The following is a 22,799-nucleotide window of genomic DNA, read 5'->3' on the forward strand; positions in this document are numbered from 1 at the left end:
GGACTCAGAGATAAGCCTTTTGGTTTGGGTAAAAGCTCAGGCAAGGCTCATTTGAAGGAGGAACTGTTTCATTTAGTGTTGGTGAAAACCACATTACTCTCCGCAGTGTGAGCAGGTGAAGTAGGCAAATGTTTTTTGTTTGTTTTTGTTGTTGTTTTTTTGTCCAGACCTCTTGGAAGACCTGTGTTTACATCATCTGTTATGATTTATTATTTTCCACATTTCAGCCAGTCATTATCTGATCTAATGGAGTGTCATTAATCATATTCGCAGCTGAGTGAATAGCAGGATGTGTGTTTGGTGATAGCATTGAGGACCATGATGGACTGTTGTATGTCAGGGCATTTTTTTTTGCATTCACTGTGTTGTTTACAGCCCATGTTTCCCCATGTGTGCCTCTCTGGCCTCCTGGACCTGCCCCACTCTGCAGCCTGCAGTGCTACCAGCTCAATTATGTGTAGTAAAACAGACCAAAAAAAAAATACTAAAAAATTACAACTGTCTCTGCACATTCAGCATCCAAAAAAAGGATCTTTAGCTTTTTACATATCTTTAGAAATTTGGCTGATTAAGGTTGCAGATAATGACATTAATAGTGTTATCAAATTATATGCTGCAAATTTCAATACACTGTTTGTTTAATTGCATATCCTATCAAGTTTGGAAGGCTCAGTAATTAGATTACATTACTGAGTGTGAATAATGTGGAAGATTATGTTGCAGATTACAGTTTCAATCAGGTAATCAGTGATCTGTAACAGATTACGTTTTGATAAATAACATCCCCAGCCCTGGCAGTAGCTGCCACCTTTCCTTTACTACGTCAGAAATTATGCAAATTTCAGGCAATTATCGTGTCATTCTGTGTCATCTCGTCAGTATTCACTGTTGTTTTTCAAGCACCGTCGCAGCTTTTGTCGAGCATCTGTGTGAGCATGTCAAGAGCAAACATGCTTAAAACGGGGAAATTATTCAGAACTGCTTGTATGCACACACACAGCACTGCCCACGTGATCTAACATTCACATGTGCTTAAAACTCTCACGTATTCACGTCTGCAGGTCTGGATTTCAATCATGATTTTTGCATGAATGTGTTTGAGAGGAGGTGAAGCCATGCAATCGCACACTCAAATAACAAATTTTCCATTATTAGAAGTTTGACATGCACTGTTACCTTTTTCTGTGAGCCGCGGCTGATTTCTGTTCAGAATGTTCTAGTTATTCAGATAAAAAAAAAAAAATGTTTTAACAACCTCTCTGCTCTTTTCCATGTTTGTATCTCTCTGTGCTCTATCATTTTTCTTTCATGTTTGTGTGCATAACTTAAATGTGTACTAGTTATGTTTCAAAATCTGCTATTTTTTTCGTCCTTCTTGAGGTTACCAAGAGCTAATTTTCCTATGATTTACATTCTATAACATGTGAAGCTTACATACATGCGTGTATTAATGACACTGATCATATGAATTCGTCTCTGTTTTGTATCATTGTATCTGTGGAAGTCACAGATTGACAGACGGAGCCTCGCTTGAATAGAATGTATCTTGTCAGCGTGCCTTCCACTGAGTCATGTTTATCCAAAGCCCATTTTTACATTTAGTTCTATTTCCCCATGCACTGACATCTTTGACACACCTCTCTGTCTCTGTTAAATGTCAGCTGAATTTGTCTTTCTGTCTTTCACTCAGACCCTCCAACAGTGGAACCGGTTTACATGGAGATGCGTCAGGGCCTGGGGAGGCCTGTAGTGATGACCTGCAGGGTGCTGCGAGCGCACCCCTCCCGCGTGCTGCGCTTTGAGTGGCTTCTATCAAACCGTCTGCTCCACGCAGGAGCCTTTGACTCCCAAAGAGACGAGACGGAGTACACCATCCGCAGCCTGAATCGAGATGGCTGGGGGGAGTACACCTGTAATGTCATCAATGAAGCGGGAGCAGGCAAATGCACCTTTCAGGTCACAGGTAAGAGTTTATCTACTTGATTTTTTGGGGGTCATGACTTCACAATACATAGAGTATACAATAACTCTGAATCCTCAGCTATCTGGTTGACCTTTTAAGGTTTCAAGTCTGCTTACAATCTTCCTGCAGCATCACAGACATACAGCTAATATGTACATATTCAATGGAGTGAGCTCATTGAAGCGTAGTGTCCCATAGGGGAGGAAGAGGAGTAAAATATGTACATATACTGCTGAATGGTTGAACCTTTGAACATCCAAAACAAGGTGGATGTTTCATTGTTTTATATCAGATGGCTACTTTGGTTAGGCTCTATAATGAAGTGTAGAGTTCCTCAACAATGTGCAGGATGGAGTACCAACCATTAAAATACCCCGATAATTGTAGTGTCACCTGATAGAGTGTATGTGTTACTGTGAACATGCCCACAATGCATTATGAAAGCCCCGACGCTAATGCAGATCAACAGTGATGGATTCATTTCTTTTATTCCTGGCATTTTTGGAACAGCTAAAAAATCTTTATATAGATGTACGCCATTTGAAAATTGGTATTGGTTCATTGTTGTTTCAATGGTATTAGATACAATATGCGTTATAGTCTGAGAACAGCTTTAAAAGAAAAAACAATGAATGACTGCAGGGTTGTTGCTGCATTATCCAGGATTTGGTACACTTACAATGGCCACATGAAGCTGCTCTGGTGAATGCTATAATTCCTAGTGGAGGCCCGAAATCAATACAGTTTTCAGTACTTTTTAAATATAGTATTTTGAAAACTACTGTATTGAATATATTGCCACTGTTGGTAACAGTAGCAACTAGTAATTTCCTCTCTGTGTGCTACACTGACAGAAAGCGCTGCTGTTTGTTCCCTCTCAGCAGCTCAGCTTCTTTATGGTTCCTGCTCACTGGATCCTTTAACAGAGCTAAATTAGGAACCAGTGACATGACTGGTTACCTGCAGAAGATTTAGACAAAGAGAACAGGGCTCCACCAAACAGAGACTATTCCCTCTGTTTAGTCAGACAGATAGAGTGAACATTTTTTAGAACTAGTTTTTCATGTACAGCCTGCAGATCTGGATTCTATTTTAGGATGGATCATAAAAAGGGGGGAGAGTCCACCAGTGTAGGCGTATAGGAGCGGGTCAACAGTTCACATCATCTACTCCTCAGTGTGTCTCTGCCATCACTCGGTCAAAAATGGTAAAAAGAATCATCGGTAGATATTTGTGATCAGAGCCAAGTCTGATGATGAGTCAAATTCCAGGATGTTTTTTGCCAAAAAAGATGCACAAAAATGCACAAACTCCCTGTCTCTGTTTAGAAACATTCAGTTTGATTAAGTTTGATTAATCGTTCTCTCGCATGGTTAAAATACGTACATAAATGAGTACATTTTTATTTCAGTTGTACATTTTGAATAGCTTAAATCGATATGTAAAATAAATTTTTACAAATGGGGCCCAGATTACATTACATGTTGAGCATCAGGTGTGGAGTTGCAGGCCAGAAGTCCCAGCAGTTTAAGACCCCTGAAAAACTTTATGTAAGATTAAGATTAAGTTTATTAATTATTAGGATTATTATTAATCCCCGTAGGGAAATTGAGTAAAGATTAATGTTAACCTGCGACGAGGATGGGATTCGAACCCACGCGTGCAGAGCACAATGGATTAGCAGTCCATCACCTTAACCACTCGGCCACCTCGTCTGTTGGGCTGCGATCCAGTTGTGGTTTACATCTCTGGATATACAATATCTCTGTGAATGTACACAAAACTGCACATTTTAATATCTGTAAGTTGACCCTTTTTATTACCTAATTATTTATTAGTAAAACAGGTAAAAAGAAGATATTTGTGTTGCAGGTTGATTTAAATTCTGGAGAACATTTAAGATTTTTGAGGCCTGATTATATTGACAGATTTAATTGTAGATCTGTTGGTAATGCGTAGGTGACACTCCACACTCCACAACCATCTTATCTCTAATTATATACTAGAAACATACCATACTTCACTTCTACTCTCAGATACATATTAGTGGTATTAGTGCTATAAGATGGACCTGTCAGTGTGTTTTCCTTCACTTGCCAACTACACATCTGCATGTCTAAAAGTTCTTTTATTTGCCCCTTAGGTGGTGATTAAAGTGTTTATTAGACAGCTGAAACTGGCTCCTCAAACATGTGACAATGTTTTTGTATGTGTTAGGTTTAAAAGGAGGCTGAAGCGGGTATGTCCATCATTTCTGCTCTTTCTGTTTTAGCCCCATTTTTTCCATCAAGACCACCAAATGTCCATCTCCTTGTTGTCATGACAGGACTGAATTAGTTTGGCCACACTGAGTGTTTGCAGGAACTTTGGCCGAGGTTTCAATCTCCCAGACCTCCCATTAGAGACAGGAGCTGCAGGGTCACAGCAGGAGTATTTGTCACTTTGATCCCTTGCCACAGGTTGCTCTCCTCTTTGATACTGTCTATTTCTCTTGCTATGTTCTAATAATAGTTTAGCTAATAATTGATTTTTCTATCTTTTTTTTCTTTTTTTGTCTATGGATTGATTTCGTCATTCTTCATCTTTCTCATATTAAACATTTCTCATCCTCTTTCTCTTTTTTTAGAGAAAGGGAGGTGGGCAGTCCCCTATATGTGTGTTTGTGTGTGTGTGAGATAAATCAGTCCTTCTTGGTGAAACAGGTCGAGCAGAGAGACAGAAGTCCCCTTCAGCTGTTTGTTTTTCTCAGCAGGGCTGGGCTGCTTGTCTGCTGTTGCTCATGCTCCCTCCCTCCTTCTACTTCCACTCCGTTTCCTATCCTTTCATCCTCTATCCCTTCTTCCCTCCCGCCCGATGCTCCAGATTCCTACCATCTGGACTCTGTGGTTTGCCAAAGGTATGGAGGCTCTTTTAGTAACCTCCTGAGTGCAGGAGCATAGTGCAGAAAATCCTTGTTGGTTCCTCTTATCAACTATGAAATCTGCTGTGCCTCAGTCCCCTAACACCAGCTCATATGCTTTTTTTAAATTTCATTCTTAAACTCAGATGCTATAAAATCACTGCTGCTCAGTAGTGTTACTAAAGTAAATACATAATCAGCTGTAAAGAAAATCTACAAATAGCTCCTAAGATTTGTGTGATGGCATCTGGTAGACATCTCAGTGGATATCCTTCTTCTTAGTGATGTGTAATAAACTTATAGTTTAGGAGATTTGGCCCCAATCAACCTCAGCTCGAAGGTCCAGCAAACCATGCACAACCTACAGCACATGTTACCATGCCGACAGACACATGCAAACACACCAAAGTTGGGCAGCAAGCCACTCCTATGCCTGCATAAATGCTGTCAACAAGAAAAGTATATTGTGCCAAGGGACAGTGTGTAAGTGTGTGTGTGTGTGCGCGCAGGGATGCCTAATGTGCCATCTGTAGAAACAGTGAGTTAGCTGTAATAGCCAAGTTGGCTATTAAATTGTGCCAGGGGAGAGAGACCCCTCAGAGGGATGTAATGTGTACCACTGAGCTTTGGCTCCAGCGGTCCCTCACAGGAACCTGAGGTTTTAACAAATGCTAAAGTCACACTCCTCAGAGGTGGAATCATCTCACTGTAGCCTGCACATGTGCATTGATGATGACATGCACACACGTGAATTTAATATCATGACCCTAAACGATAAACACATCAAATGTGTTTGTACATGTGTGTGTTATATGTGTATATACAATTATTATAAAATAAAATCATTCATGATAAGGACAATACTTACATTAAGATTCAAACAGCATTCGCTGACATGAATTTCTGTCTCTCGCTCTTTGATGCTGCCTAACAACCAGAAGACAGAAAATGCTGCCAACTCTATGAACTTCTTTCAAATCACAGCTTGAACCATTACATAACATTTAAAGTTTCAGAGTAAACACCTCACTCTCTGTTCAGTTTTATCTGTAGGATGATGGGAGTTTTCATCCCCTTCAGCCATAAACGAATAATTCAACATTAAATAAGGATAGAGCCATGTTAAAGTGCACTTCATAATGTGATAATGCGTCATATGAATTATTTCCGTAGTGTGTCTTTAGCAGCTGATGACGTACAAGGAGAGGGCCAACTGTCTCATTCTCATTTCTCTGTGTAAGCCCTCTGTCTGGCAGGCTGCTGTAAATGAGCAGAGATGAACAAATGAATTCAGTGTTCAGATATTCATAGTTTTTATTAGATTCAATGAGAGATTTCACATAATGATGTGCTTGTATAAGTTAAAGGTCTCCAGATATGTTGTGGTAATGAGGTGGAAATGGCAGCTAAGTGGTGTCCTAAGTCAGATAGATAGACAGATGAGATATGTTTTTTTCCCTTTAGAGTTACATGTCACTGTTTCTATTCCTGAACAGTTTTTAGTCTATTTTAATGTGTTTATTTAATCTATCATATTTATATCATCTTCATATCTTCTCCTCTGTCTTTGTCTCTTTGAGGAGTGTCTTAAATCAGCCTCCTGGGCTTTTTTCTCAGCTAGCTTTTCATCACTTCATCATAAATAAACAAAACCTAACTTGAATTTATACTAACATCTGACTCAGGGATTAATAAACCTTATCTGCTGTTTTTCCTGTCTTAATTTTTTTCATAGTTTTAGTGATTTTAAGCAGAAATCCGTGTCCATTTCACCTGAGGTGAACTTGAATAGTTGAATAGTTTGTGCAGCTCAAAGAGACATGCTGACAGTGATGGAGCCTAACGTTATGAAAAGGCAGCATATGAATAATGTTATCTGTGATCACACTGGAAGTCTGTCAGTTTGAAGGACAGAGAGTCTACTCTGTTTTTTCTGTCCTTTTTTTCAATTATTTTCTGAATGTTTTGTGGTTCTGCTTCCCTCGTCTCCCAGAAGGAGCAACTGACCAAGAAAGATACAATCAGACCTGTCAGTTCATATCCTCAATGAGTAGGAATTTTATTTTAGTTGTGTAGTTGATGAGGGAAGAAGTTGAGGGAGAATGATGCTGGTAGCAGTGACTCATTACCAGTTCACTGCTATTGCACTTTAAGGGAATGAGGACCCGCTTAGAGATTTATTCTCTGTCCCATGAGGACACAACCAGGCAATTACTAAAGAGTCTTCTAATACCTTTTCCCTATAGTCAGTATAGCTGTGGCTTTGTCTTGGCCAGCTGTGGCTCCATATGCAAGCGTCACTTCTGCAAGAAAAGCGCACATAACACATCAGCAGCAGTATACAGTAAATGCTCAACATATGCTGGGACAAAGTGTTTTTTTCCTGAAGATGAAAAATTTGTTCATAAACCCTTAAAAATGAAAAGAAAGTGTGCAAACAAGGTCAGCTTCTTGCCTAAAGGGTTTTTACTGAGCTGTTATGAATCAGTGCATCGGTTTGCAGTCATAAACAGGATTTTACAAAATCAATTAAGCCCTCTCTACTTTATGTTTGATGTCTTCCACCCAGGGTTATCTGTTTCAAGCAGTATATGTGGGTTAGGTAATGTGCTTCACCACACATGACATATTATGAGGAATAAGGGCCCTTTTGTAATAATATTTGACTTTTCTGTGCATATGTTCAAAGACATTTCCTTATATTTTATGCATAACAGCTGCACAGATTAATATAAACACATCTACAATCACTTCAAATTATTAAAACATATACAAAGCAATGTGAGTCTGCTTCAGCTCTACTGCAAATTACAGTCTGGTCTTTTTTTCCTTACCAGCGTTACTGTACGGCAAGCCACACAGACAAATCTGACACAGTCTGCCAGGCTGACTTATGTAACATTTGCTGTACAGTGTGCTGTAAACACAGCTGGCTCTATACAGTGCCAAGTGAAGTGCAGACAGTCATGATTTATTTCATTATTTTTCGGTTAGAAAAATGTGATGTTTTTTTTTCTGGTTGCATTAACATCTCAGAGAGACACAGAAGGCAGCTCGCCTGATAGCATCAGTTATAACAGAAAGTGCCAGCTGATGACCTTTGGAGACACAATACTTAACTAAACATAAAAATATGAAACATCAACTACATTCTTTGATTATTAACACAATTTTTTTTCTTGCTTCATTTGCTATAAATTAATCTAGCTGATAAATCATTGTATTATATTTTAAAGGGCTTTATCCATGTAAAGGGCAAGTGATCTGCAGCAGGCTGCCTGAAGCATCATTAACCTGATTTATTGTCTGAAATGCACACAACAACCGCACACACTGTTTGTACAGTGGTGATTTAGACTTATCATCATGGACGATTTTAATAATTGATCAAAGCAGACAGAGTTTTATTTTGATGTTTGTTTGCATTTGGATAACTGCTATCCTATCTGAAAAGAATCTGTTTAAGCCTTAACATGGACAGGAGAAGATATTTTTCCCCCTTTAGTTACCTATCAGCAGGGGGTCATGGCTGCATATTTATCTGGGATTCCCCCCTGAATAGCACAACAGCAGACGACAACATTGTTGATCTTGTAAAATATGTGTGTGTGTTTTAAGACAAACCACAGCCTTCATGTGATTACTGTCTGTTTCTAACACCTCATATTAACCAGTATTTTTTAATGCCTAACCCCAACCATGACTCGAAATAAAACCACAGGTGAAAACAAAGCGGTGGTGTCAGTGGGAAGTGAGCTCAGACTCCTGGGTTAAAGACTGCTGTGTGTTTGAGCATCATCCATTAACCTAATGCAGGTTCATCGTTCCATGATCCAGTGACACTGGGTGTATATTTTCCATTTTAAGTGTGAAAAGAAACCCACACAAATAGTTGAAAATGCACATGAAGTACCATTACACGCTGCAAATATGCTATTTCATAAGATAAGATAGTTTTTAATAAAGTGTCTATAACCTTTATAACTAAACCATGAGGGCGATAAGCAAGTGTCAGTCAAACAAGACTGATCAATCACCCGATTCAGCATTAAAGCATCCTCAGAGCTGATAACTGTAACAAAGCATCAGAATATAATGTTTTCATGATTCACCTGCCACACCCTCTCTTCTTTCTTTCACTCTCTGACCTCTTTGACCATTGGTGCACCTTCTTTTTCTCTTTTAAAAAAATGAGTCTGGAATCTGACAACAAAACTAACTTTATTTTTAACATAATCAAGTGAAGAGAAATGTCCTCCCCGTGACTTTAGTAACCTTTTTGGAGTCCCTCGTTGCAGAGCTGTACAGCTACAGCTGAGTTTATTCTGGTTCACCTTCTTCCATCGCTGCACACCATACAGCCAACATTCCTGCAGCTTAAACACACTCTTCACTTTCAAATGTAAAATGTTCTGCATCGCTGGATTCTGTGTGAATGAACTTGATTTTATTCTCAAGCGCTGCACATTCACTTTGAAGTATCAGGCTTGGATGCATTCAAACCCCTTTGGCTGCAGCTGACTGTTGCTATTCTGAGTTTTTACAGCGAGTTGTCACAAAATGAAATATGTCAGAAAATTTGGTAGTGGGTATTTATTTGCTTTAAATGACACAAAGAAAAAGCCACTATGCTTTGACTGCAACTGCATGCAGGCACGTGAAAATTAAAAACCAGACATACTCTTTAATCTTTTGACCTTAAGAAACTTCCAAAGTTTTATCTCTCCCCTGGGCGTCATCACTGCTAGAAAATCAAAAAGAAACCAAGTGGTTCAGATGAACTGTTCAAACCAAGGAGACCACAGGGCTGGACCCAGGAGGCCTGTAAAACTATTTAAGAGAATCATGACATCATAATTCATCAGTGACATAAACTGTCTTGACAGGTTTATCCAATTGCCTGACATACAAAAAGTCTTTGCTGGATCTCCACATGAGCACATCAAATCCCAGCGCTGCTTTGTTTGAGCTAACAATGGCAGCTCTGCTGTCTCTTCCATGGCTATTAAAACTCATCTGCCTTGGGTATTGTCAGCCTTCAATAAACAAGCACAAATAACAGAGGGGTGCAAACACAACAACGTGTCATTGAGGTGAATTACTATGCTTTGCCTTGGAAGGTCATCCTGTAAGCTTGTTTCTGGATCTTGATTAAAATGCTGCGTCCAACCAGCTCCTTCTTCAGCTGTCAGAATTCAACTCGCGTTCTGTGAATGAAAAAGCTGAAAACTTAAAAGATTTATTCTGTTGTTGCCACAATTGTGCAGAAAATAAATCCTCCCAGATTCCAACAAAGTAAACTATATTACTGAGAGAATGGGCTGGCGAGGATCACAGCTAGTCCAGATCCAGCTGTATGAAATTACTTTTTCTGGCAGGCAGCGTAGGGACAGATATTATCTGCTTGCTGCATGGGGCGGGCACTTCAGACATAGATACATTTATGAGATATACCACAAATTTGCTGCACGCTTTGATTCAGTGTCATGAAAAGACGCCTGTATCACGTAACACAAGCTGAAACTTTAATGATCCACATGGGAAAATTTGGGTCATAGCGGCAGCGACATGATGTATGATATAGAGTGGATACAAATAGAACAAACACAAAGATAAGAGATACTGCACATCTTTGTCAGGCTAATTCAGAGCTCTGTAGCTTGAAAAAAAGCCACACTACGTTACAAAGTGCAATATTTACAAGTTTACATTTACACATTTTCAATTTACACTCAAGTGTAAGCGTATGCCCGCACCGTGTTTAAAATAAAGCAGCGAAGGCAGAGCTCCTCTGAAAGCCTCCAGATGCAAGCGTATAATTGGCAAATCAGAATAATAACGATAATTAATATAACATAGCAGCATTCTATAATTAAAGCTTAGAACTCACATTCGCAGTCCTAATTTACTATGACCTTTCAAAATAAAAGTAGTTATTGCCTTTACACTTAGATTGAAATGTTAGTGTGTGTCGTGCCGTATAGGGAAACATTTCAGTCATGGGCTTGTGAGGTATGATGTGAGGTGTTGTACTTTGTGCACATTAGTACGAGCAGGTCAGCTGGGGTCTGCGTGATGTAGTTTGGTCATTTTCGGGTCTGTTTTGCCTGCAGAAAGTAGACGCAGCCTCAAAAGTGATACCAAAAAAAGTATAAATGTAAGTTTTTTGACTTTAGTTTGACTAAATACAGACACAAAACCACTGTGTGCAACTGATGCACAGTAAAGAAGTGTGCATAATGTTGTAAATGTAACGTAAATATCTAATATTTCTGTTCCTGTCCCTCCAGGCAAAGCCTACCCTCCGGAGTTCTACTATGACACATACAACCCTCTGTGGCAGAACCTACCCGGAGTCTACAACTTCAAGCTCCAGTGGACCCAAATGAACCCCAACGCTGTGGACCGCATCGTCGCCTACAGGCTCGGCATCAGACAGGTGGGGCTGCCAGGAGCTGTCTGAGCACATCCTGCCTGTTTGTTCTCTCTCTCTTTTTTTTATTAGTCTCTTTGCTTGACAGACAGAACACGTGTTTCAAAGGCCTCCGATGTTCTGGTGCAACAATCATTAAGTCAGTGGTCAGCCTCGTTTCATAGATAAATTAGAGCCATTTTGTGCCACAGAGCAACAAAAAGCATTCTTATTGCCAAATTAAGCATGTGATAGAAGTGTCTGCACAGCTTGCTTGTGCCAGCTTGTTGCTTTCTATCAACTGAATGAAATCTTATGCCTCAATACATTGTTTGTTCTGTTTTTTTTATATAAGCCATTATGTGCCCAGCAGAATCACTAAGAACCTGTCAGGGGCAGTCAGCTGAACACCTTCTGTGGTTTCCGCCGTGAATTGCTTCTGTTTTTTGCTCTCCATCAGAGAAAAGGAGAGGAAACCCTGCAGCGAGAAAGAGCAAGCATAGCTCCTGTATTCCCTTCTTCTCCAGTAAACTCTGCAGATGACAGGCAGGCAGAATTGATGGATGGCACGGTTACATTTTCTCTTTTGGCAATCAATGTGTACCTTCCTCTCTCTCTCTCTCTTTCTCCCCCTCAAGTACATTTTGGTCTTTATAGTTCTCTTATTTACGACAGTACCTTTACTGTTTGACGTGTCTGCTCCATTAACACCACAAAGTTTCAGATTAACATCGCCTTTGCAGTGTAACATTGAGCTGCCATTTGGGAGCATGTTCAAAAAGAACAAAGAACACGTATAAAAGGCACACGTATAAAAAAAAAATGTAGCGCATGCTGCGATGTGAAATCCGTCTCCACTCAGAATTAGCGAACATCTCTGACAGTTGTGTTTGTAATGAATAATATAATTTCATGTTTGTTTCACACTGCACCCTTAAGGAATTGAACATATTGAAAACCCGCTATGTTTGTACGGCGCGATGGTTTTTGCTGTCAACTATCTCGGCTGGTCTGTTATAAATTATGTTATGCTTGCAGAGCCCGTGTTTGTGCTCGCCAAGCGTTGGTCTGAAAACTTGCCAGGAATATACATTTGCTTATATTTTCTGCTGCTTGCATGCAGTTTTCTTTAAAGACTATAATGTCCGCATTGGAGCTGAAACTGTAATTCACAAAAATCACATTAATGCTTCGGTCTTCTTTGTGTTAGCTAATTAAAATCCACTTGTGTTGTGGCAGAGAATCTGGGTTTGGGAAAAAATGAATTTCTTTCCACCTTCTTTGCATGGTATCTCAGGAGGGTTCACTTCCCAGTGACCATTATTTCCTTCCTCCGAGGCAAAACATCCAATCTTCCATTGTCTTAGATGAAAGAGATGCTTTGCTGTAGGGCAAACTTAGACTTTTTGCAGCATTTACTGTACAGTAAACCCTCTGTGATTGATGGGAGTCTCAGGGTTTAGTATCAATTTATTGATCTCGGCTGATTGTGGTGAATTTGGAAGCAGAGTAAAGAAGAAGAAATGAGCAGAAATTCCTTTTGTAAATAAAAAAAATATACAGCGGTACCCTCAGATTGGCAGTGAGCGAGCGGTGCAGTAAAGAAAGTTCTGGCACGTGGACTACCCCACATCGATCTATTTATAGATCCAGCAGCAGCTCCCCTGCCATTCCCTGAGAATTATGATCATTTTCTCTCACTACTTTTGAATTAATTCTTAGAGCGAGTTGACCCAGTGCCGCTGTAATGGTTTGCTTTGCGTTATCGTCCACTGCCCTCGTGAAAGACAGTCCGACCGAGGGCGAAATGGCAGTGAAAGCTTTGGCTGAAAGGCGTGCACCGGCCAGAATTACAAAACACAAATCACCGCTCCTGTCAGGGATGCAGAGGAAAGGTGTTACACGTGCCCTTGTTTTGATACTGCAGCCAGCCACTTCAAACCCTTCTCCTCCGTCCAGAAGCTTGAGTGCCTGTCTCCATTTCCTGCAAGATAACTTTTTCGGCCTACATATTGCCATCTTGAAGCAGCATCCCTACTTCACCCCCGCCCCTTCTTTTTGGTCTTTTTTTCAATTGATCTGACAAGTCAGGGTTGCGTACTCAGATCAATAGGAGCCATACTAATTACATGCAGGCAATCTACAGTAGATCAGCTCTTGTCTAACATTACACTGTCAGTTTGATTATTCCCGTGTTTCTTTTGGCTCCTCGCTCATCGCTTTGATCAATCCGGCTGTTTTTTGAAGTTGCCATAAAACCCACATGAACTGCTGCTGCAATCAAATGAAATTAAATCAATACAGCACTCTGCCTCTGTGGGGAAAATGAGGAGAATGAAAGGTAATGGGATGTAAACAGAAACCTTAATTGAGTGCAGGCGCAGGGATTCGGTGAACATTAATGGGAATCAAAACAAAGGTGCAAAATCCATAAGCCAGTAAGTATTTATATGATTCAAAACGTCTGAAAAGTTAAATGTTTTTTCAATCAACAATTCAAGAATGGTTTGATTTACACCTTTTAGCATTTGTTTCTATTTTGATATAAAAGTTCACTTTTGAGCTTGAGGCAGTTTTTGCCAAGAATAGCATCTAAGACCTCCATCTGCCTGGAGAGTTGGGACACAAACCACACACACACACAGCAGTCCCAGTCTTGGATTAGCTATTTGTTTTCCAATTAAATCATTTTAATGTCACACAACAGCACACATACATACATATATGTTCATATATGTTCATTTAATACTAGTCTATGAACAACATTTACACTAATTTTGCTCATATTGATGTATACCATTTAAATGAAGAGCTTATAAAGCAATCCTACCACTGTGATGTCACACATTAATAAGTTATAATAACTAGGTCTTTTCATTCATTTATTCACATGCGTGACGATAAGTATGGATCATATCAGTAAATTGACCATGTAAAGTGTAATGTACTGTAGGACGGCTACTCTAAATATGTGTATGAATTAGGTCATACATTACGGTCAGCTGACAAATGAGCCGAGCCATTATAAAGTGTGAGTGAAAGAGCTGATGTCAGTCAGCCAAGCCAAGTGAGAAAATAGTGCTCTGCCTGAGCTAATGCTCCATGCAGGGGACCTGAAGCGTAACCACAGCCTCACATTTTACTGTGAGACTCACAGAAGAAACCTTTTGGAGTGTAGAATCACCCTCATTTAACAAAGGTGGTTATTTGTTTAAATTTCAATTTGACAAAAAAAAAGGATAAATAAATTGGTTTTATAGCTGACATTTTTTTAATGAAAGCCTCCATCAATGTGTTAAAGGTGTGTATACAGACAGGAGGCAGGAGTAAAGAAAGAGACATTCAGACTTTGTTTTACTCTTTTAATGGTATATATGAAAAAGTTCAATTTGACTTTGATCTTGCTTACTTGCCAGATTTAAAGAAAAAGCATCTGAAGGGGCAAAGCACAAGCAACCATATGTTTAGTAATCTACTGCTCATCTTCGGCATCAAGTTCAGGTGAAGGAAAAACTTCAAGGTTTTCTTACAGGAGTTTGAAACTTACGCTGCTTGGTTACTTTTAGGAAAACCAATGGTTTCAATTAAAATGGACCACATTACAAAAACATTCTAGGATGTTGTGTCCCAGTACAGACACAAGCATGCAGTCTTTCAAAGGACCACAAGAGCTCTATGATGGTACTAACCTAATACTAATCATCCCGCCAATATCCATCAGTAATGTTCATTCATCACTGGGCACATTTTTCTTTCATAATGCATCTTATACTCTCCCTAAATAAAGTAACGCACTGCACCACACTGACATACAAATCATGCAGCACAAAGAACCAATGATCAACAATGAGAAATGAAGGAATGGTTTCCAGTTTATGCCGAAAGTTAAAAGCTTTTCAAAAGCTGATTTAAAAAAGGTGACACAGAAATAGCCTTTCCAGCGTGTTCTTTGTTCTAGTCCTAAGTTCATTGGTGATAGAAAAATAATTCAATTACACAACAAAACCAAATAGAAATGTCCTCAGTCTTACAAAGAATATTGCACTTACCCAATGTTGCGTTCATTCTGTGAATTATTGAAAATGTTGAATTCACCTCTGTACGTGCTGAGAGGAGACAACAGAATTTACAAACTCATTGCATACAATGAAAATAAATAAGATGACTTTATTGCAATGCAAACAAAAAAGAAGAAAAGAACAGTATTTAGGCCATTAAAATGAGTCTCTGGTGTTCATGTGTAAAACAGCTCTACTGGCAGTGGCTGGCTGAAAAGATGCATGTCAGGATAATACATTTGTACCTCTGCTCAGGAAAACAGCCTCTGTTTCCCCCGTTTTTTTTCCTCCTCTCACTGAAAAGTAGCAAATATGCTGAAAATGATACATCCTCTTTTTAGAGTACTCAAACACTCACACGCTTACAGGCCAGCACTGTGTAATTTATGGCAATTAACCGCCGTACCTTTTGTACTTCGGAGGAAGGCAAAAATTTTCAAAGGATAGGTAGGGACAAGTGCACATCTGCAATTACCAGTGACAGACAAAACACTCTATTTACCTGCAAACTAATGGTGATGTAAACTTGCACCCCATAATTGCGACTCATCCAGGCTCTAAGTAATTACTTAATTGGTATTGTTCTCACACGTACACAGCGGCTCTGCCTCACTGCTATCACACCTTCGTTCACTCCATCTCTGTCTCTGCTGGTAGCGTGCTTCTTCTTTTCCTTGGGCTGAGAAGGACGTGTATAGTCACTAATTGTGATGCAGAAGCTGTAACTTCTCTTCCCCCCCTTTAACTGATTCTCAAGGATAAAATGTACCGTACTTCTATTCTTCCTTTTTTTTCCTTTTTTCTTGCCCCCAGCAAATGCAACAACAAACCCTCATTTTGTTTCTTTGAATTTCTGAGACGCTCTGCTGTTTGACAAGACAAGAAAAGAGGTTAATTTATCGTGTGATACCTGAGCTTAGTCAACTAAAGACAGGTTTGCTGGTGTGCACTGTGCTATTGCGAGATATGAAATTCCTGCCGATTCAAAGTGTCTGTATTAAGGGACAGAAAAAAAAACGCTGCACAGCATCGTTATATAAAAAAATCTTTAAAGAAATGAATCATGCTGTATATCTCAGACAGTTACAGTATATGTTTTAATATGAAGAATGAATCAGAATTTTTCTCTCTGCTTATATAAGAAGAATTTTTGCTGCATGCTTACAGCAGCCTTTAAAGTTTGAGGCTGGGAGCTGCTTTGAAAGTAAATATGGTTAATGAGCATCGAGCTGTCAGCGGCTTACAGAAGGAAATGTGTTGTTGTTGTGTAGCATTTAATGTTGGAGAAGCATGCAAATGCATATAGATGGCATTAATTGTCAGAGGAAATGGAATTTTCCACACCGATGGCGAAAGGACGACATATTTGTTGTGGCGGGGTGTAGTATGTTTTCAGGAATCGATCAGTTTAGAAGAATGATGTTTGTACTGCACATTATTCTACAGACAGAGTCTGCACAGCAAAAGAGTTCAGTCACTGAAGGACTCAAAGTCTGTCCGGGCCGGCTGTGTTGTCGCACTGATACAAATGTACAGTTGGGTTTAAACAGTGTGGTGGACGGAAATGGGCTTCCTGAATGTGAGCTGGTGTGAGTTTTGTTCTGATTTGGACAAACCATTCAAAAAACTGGTGTGAAATAATGTTATGCCTCGGGGCATAGATGGCTACCAAGTGTCAAATAATATCCATCCAATAATGAGGTCCCTGTGTTTGGACTGTCTGAGGGAGCCACAGCACCTGGAGAAATTCCACAGAGGCAGTAAGTAAAGAAACAATGGACAGGAGGAGAACGAATAAGTAGTAAAAAAAAATGACTTTTAATAAACTAGAATAGAAAATATAAACTGCACCAACACAGTCGTTTACAGTTTGGTGATAAAATTGTCACGTAAACCATTTAGTAATTATAAAAGCATCGATCCCCTATAAAGCATTGATCCCCTATAAAAATTGTTGAAAAAAGCAGCGACCGACATTATTTTTGAACAATAGCACATTCTGGGCTTTAGTTCAAACTCAGTGAAGGAGGTCTTAGAAATGTTGTGTACCTGACTGAGTTGTCAGACAGTATGACTCTGTCCTTTATGTGGTGCCATCCAAGCTGTTGACATTTCTGCTTGCCAACATTGTGATTAATTCAAAGCATTTTTTTTGCCCACCCAATAAACCATTCACTTTGAATTTTAGAACGTCTTGATCAGTTAAATTAAGTCTTTTTAGCTTAAACCCAGTTTTGTTGTCACCTACAAAAGGTTTGGAACAAACACTGGAAGCTTTTAAGATTTGATCTGAATACAAAAGAGCTAATGGGCTCTAAGATTATTTATTGTAAAACCAATGTGCTCACTGCCCAGTCTGAGTCCATGTCACACACAGGAATTACACTTGCTTCATGGGACTGCTTCAACTGGACACCAGTTGTACATAAACTGTCCTTGTCTTCGTGTGTTTGTGTTGACAATCATTTATTTTTAACAATCCACATCTGTTGTGATTCTTCTGTCCGTCCAGATGGGGCAGTCACGCTGGTGGGAGCAGGAGATTTCCATGAATGGACCCATCAACAAAGGAGAGCTCATGACACATAACCTGACTGAGCTGGTAAAGCCCGAGTCTTACGAAGTGCGACTGACACCCATCACACGTTTCGGGGAGGGGGACTCCACCATCCGGATTGTCACCTACAGTGGTGAGTCATATAATCACTGTGGACTCTGTCAATATACTGTGGACGGTTGTGTGGGCTAAGACATTAACTGCAGCCTAACACAACTTGAAGTTTGGAGGGTTTATTTACAACTGAACAGTTTACCTGCATTTAGTGAGAAAAATAATAGTTCAAACAAATCAAATCTTTTACCTTCTGTATATTCTGTCTATAGAGCTCAATGGTGTGGTGGGACACAAGAGAGCTGGATTAACTTCAGACTACAGATTACATATGTGTGTGCACAAGTGAAATAATTTGGTTGTTATTTTTTAAAACCTCTTAAATACACTTGAAGCTTTGTGCTGCTGTACTGACTGTGATTGATGGATATCAGAGGCTCACTGTGGTATCAGCAGTCATTACGATGAGCATAAAGATGATGCATTATGCATGATATGTATGAGGAAGGACCAGTGAAAAGTGAACTCGTTAAAGTAATTTGAAATGCATCTAACACATTCAAGTCGTCACGAGACAGCTTGATATTAGCTTGCACTGCTCCTTTTTCAGTTTGAGTCAGATGAATGCTGATCAGCTGGCTCTGTGGCCTTTATTGCTTGTGTCAGGTCTATCCTGGACTGGGGCAAAGGCTGACTAGATGTTTCTGTGCTTGAGAAATCATGGTGACATCAGAGCGTACCATGATTCAAATATGTAGTTTGGGTCGTGAGAGCAAACGGAGCTGGTCAGAGATGAGTCATGCTTTGCTTTACTCAGTTTCCACAAAAAAAAAACAAATGTTTCCTTTTGGTTTGTTATTTCTTTCCGTCTCTTGGGTCAGAGGATATGATTTGTCTCCTCGAATGATTTCCATGCAACAAACAGGCTTTTCTGTTTCATACTGTAAATATTTTGAAAGGTCTTTGTCAAACCTCATAGAGCCCCACTGAAAGAACGACATCTGAGTAGAGCCTAGCTCAGACAGGCCAGATACAACAGTAACAACATGGTCTGGTGTCTTATTGTTTAAATTGATTGATGGAAAATTTGAAAGAGGACTTTATCATGGACTGTAGATTAAAGATGGGCACACCCACTGTGAGCTGGTATTGGCAGTGCCTGAGTCTGACTAACCCTCAGTTACTGGCAGTGTGGTGGAGTAGCAATAACAATTTACGGTGTGACCATTGTGATCACACCTGAAATTGTGCACAAGTTAGAGCTTTATGAACGTTTGAATCTGAAGCTACAGGAGACTCTGGGATCGACTCTCTCTTGAGAGCCCGCCTCAGGCAGTTTTTGGCTTTATTTTCCAGCTCATCATGTATTATTAATGACATATGACATACTGTAATAACAAATTTATTTCTATGGTGTCTTAACACAAAAAAAAATGTTCTTGTTCCCTTATTTACCATTAGTAAGGCTGGTTATTTTTGCTGTGAAAAATGACCTGCTTATGATGTTTTCCTGCTGAAAGATGGGCTCTTCAAAAGCTTAGATAGGGAAAAACTCCTTTTTAACAACAAGAACAATAATCCTCGGACAGAATCAGACTCAGGGTGGGCACCTGTCGACATCAACCGATCAGGGTGAGTGGAAAGAGAAAAGGTGAAAATAACAATAGACGCTGTGCAGTTTGTTCTGGCCGGTGCCTTCATATCCATAACATGATGCTCTAAAGCCAGAAAAGCCTGCAGATAGGTATAGAGAAAGAGATGAAATAAATAAAAATAGGTATATTACATGAATAATAACAAGGGAGGTAAAACTCAAATAAAGCAGGGATAGGCTCTATACTATAAAAGTATAGCCCCAAGCAGCCACAAAACAAGCATCCAGTAGCACATCAGGAAGATTTTGTGGAGTGTGAGGCACATCAGCCTGGTTAGATCAGTGAGAATACATCAAAACTATACAGAATGATACGACAGCTTGAAAATGGAGGGATATTTTTCAGCCAGAGGGATGGCAGCGTGGCTGAAATACAAAGGTAGCATTCACAGCTGGCCCAGCAGTAACCACGGACACATGCACAGGTACTTGAGATGTGCATTTTCATACACTAACTGACTTGGCTGTTTTGTGTCTATCACTGAATGCTGAGTTCTTCCTGAGTGGTACTGCTGCAGTTTTGAATAATTCAGTTTCACTGCAGCTCATCATAGCTGGTGAAAAGAGAATTGGGAAAGAGGGGAAGAGAAGAAGAGGCAGATTTCTCTGCTGTTATTTTCGTAGTAGTTTGTGATATCACATGGTCCCTGCTAAACCTTGCAGTTGAAATTGATCAAATTGAATGTATTTGAAAGATGAAGTAAAGAGAATTGAGGCTAATTAAGACAGAGAGAGGCACAGAAGGAGAGATGGAGTGTGGACTGAGGAGAAAACTAAGATTCTGAAGAACAAAGTAAAAAAAAAAAAAGCCAAGAGGAGAGCCAATGCTGATGCGCAAATCGCCTGCCCAATGAGAGCCTGGACTAATTATCACTCTAGGGCTGCTCTGTTCTCCCACACACAGCATAGCGTCACAGTTAGCCAGCTAATGTAGGTCTGAGCAGGATCTGCTCTGCTCTGGGAATGTGTCCCATAAGGTGCCCTGACTGATGCCCTGCATTATGTGTGTGCACTGCAGTCCAGGATCATCTCTGCTATTTTCAGTGGGGGGAGCAGGGACCCACAGGGCATCTGTTTACTTGAGTTGTAACACAGCAATTTCATGCATTCAGAAATGTAGGACTTCTGTTGGAGGAAGCTGCCTTTCTGCACTAAAATCAATACATATATGCAGATTTTTTAGTTTCCCCTCGTTTTTCTGGTGGCATATTTACTGTCATGAACACAGCACTGGGAAACCTGCAGTCATAATCAGATGTTACTGTATGTGCATGCAGGGTAAAAAAGAAAAAGCAACATGGAGGATGTGTATTTTTTTGTACCTTTTACTTGATTGAACCCTCACTGAAGGATGTGCAGGGAGATAGGAATATTAAGAAGTGTTGTGCTGTGCCACTGTGAGAGCTGAAAGGAGGTTTAATCATTAAAGCCTGCATCAGGTAAAGGTACAATCTGGACCCATCCCCCCGGTCAAATGACTCTGCAGTAGTCACAAGTGTTTATTGGCTCCTGCTCTGATCGCAAAGTCAACACTTTGACCAGCAATCTGAAAGACTTACAGTCCAAATAAATCCCAGGTTTGGTTGTGATTGCACGTCTCTCTTTGCCTGTTTGTGTGTTTCACATGCACATACATTTGTAGCCTTTCACTTTACAGGGTGATAAACATTTATGTACAACTCTGATATTTATTTAATACACATAAGTCTAAATAAGAGCAGGTTTTTTTTTTTATCAGTGCCCAGCAGGGCAAGCAGTCATCCTGATGCACATAAAGTCGATGGTATAGCAGCTTTTCTGTGACTTGGCACAAAAACACAAAAGCGGTTATGGTGTCCCCAGCTGTAGGATGAAGAATGGTTCTGTCACCAAGCTCTGAAGACGCTCTTTTAAATTTTGCTGCAGTGACAAACTCAGCATCTGTTTGGTGTTCCTTTTAACACACACACACACACACACTCTGCCTGGTTTGCTCCAACATGCAGGATTTAATGTTTAAGCCTCCTGTCAGCCCTCACAGCGGCACAGTAAAACACGGCTGCTGTTTCTTAATATTCTTTTTTTTATGCAGACTATACTGACATTTACAGTACAATGCTTCTTCTAAAGAAAAAACACACTCAATCTCTTTGCCATAGCTGAGCCATCAGTTATTTGGTGTGTCTGTCTGAGTTTTTGCACTTCCGTGGTGTCAAGTGTTTTGCTTTACCTGAGAAATCAGTGGTGTTTTATTATCGTAGTATATTTAAAGGAATGTTCTCAGCTTGCATTGTCAGGTAACTGAAGGTTAAGGCTTCCTTAACCTCTCCAGTTTTCTGAATTCCACCTGTTGTTTTTTTTCTAAAAACCTTTAGCCTGAGAACATCTCCAAATTTAGTCAGTAACAGCTTCAAAACTGTAAGGCCAAAGCGGAAAACCTTGGTCTCACTTGATAAGGAGCACTTTGGATTGTGAAATAAGTCTCCTTATCACCAGGCCAGACTAAGACTTGAAAAACAGACTTTATTTGCAGGAGCCTTATCAAAACAGTGCATTGGAGGGTACACTACAAATAGGGCCCTTATTATAATCAAAGTGATGTTGATGTCCCAAAACATACCAACTCAACATTTGGTATACAATATATATATATTGTATGTAGGATTTTCCAGTAGAAAAACTTTATTTCCTAATGTGGGTGTGGGACGTTTAAGGTAATGTGTTTGACTGTAATAGTTGTTCATGACTGTTGGATGTATACATGAATGACGCAACTGCGGAGCATGCGCGGTTGTAGTGCAGCTATAGCAACGGTTTGTTTTATTATTCCTGATTGCCCGACGGGACTCGTACACCTGTTATTATATTCCTTATATAACAAGGAATATATATAACAGTAACTAAAGTAAAGGAATACGTTGTTATATTGTATATATAACAAGGAAAACAAATTATTAATCATTATACAAATCCAACACTTCCATAGCAATTTATTTAGCTGAAGAATAATGTCTGCTGAAGCACCTGGTAGCCATAGGTATTAGAGCGTTAACAGCTGCTAACATCAGTTCAAATGGGTGATAACATAGTGAATTTAATATTTAAGTTGGTTAAAATATCTTGGTATTAAGGGGTATTTTTGCTCCAATAATGTTCATGTGTGATACACATACTTGTAAAACAGGTATCAAAGCAAAATCAAAAAATAAATACTTTCATTTAA

General features: G+C 39.6%; 1 protein-coding gene and 1 non-coding gene across 2 annotated transcripts in view; one reads left to right on the plus strand and one right to left on the minus strand.

Annotated features, from left to right (window-relative positions):
* LOC114429057 (MAM domain-containing glycosylphosphatidylinositol anchor protein 2) overlaps positions 1 to 22,799 on the plus strand; it is a 98,229-nt gene that overhangs the window by 59,983 nt on the left and 15,447 nt on the right. Inside the window, exons 10-12 of the mRNA XM_028397906.1 lie at positions 1,691 to 1,963; positions 11,153 to 11,301; positions 17,845 to 18,022. Coding sequence (XP_028253707.1) covers positions 1,691 to 1,963; positions 11,153 to 11,301; positions 17,845 to 18,022 — 600 coding nt within the window. The remainder of the gene's footprint in view (positions 1 to 1,690; positions 1,964 to 11,152; positions 11,302 to 17,844; positions 18,023 to 22,799) is intronic.
* On the minus strand, positions 3,597 to 3,678 carry trnas-gcu (transfer RNA serine (anticodon GCU)). Its single transcript has one exon. It is a non-coding gene; the product is annotated as a tRNA-Ser (tRNA).

This window comes from Parambassis ranga, chromosome 24, assembly GCF_900634625.1.
Source record: "Parambassis ranga chromosome 24, fParRan2.1, whole genome shotgun sequence".
In the NCBI taxonomy this organism is placed as follows: domain Eukaryota; kingdom Metazoa; phylum Chordata; class Actinopteri; family Ambassidae; genus Parambassis; species Parambassis ranga.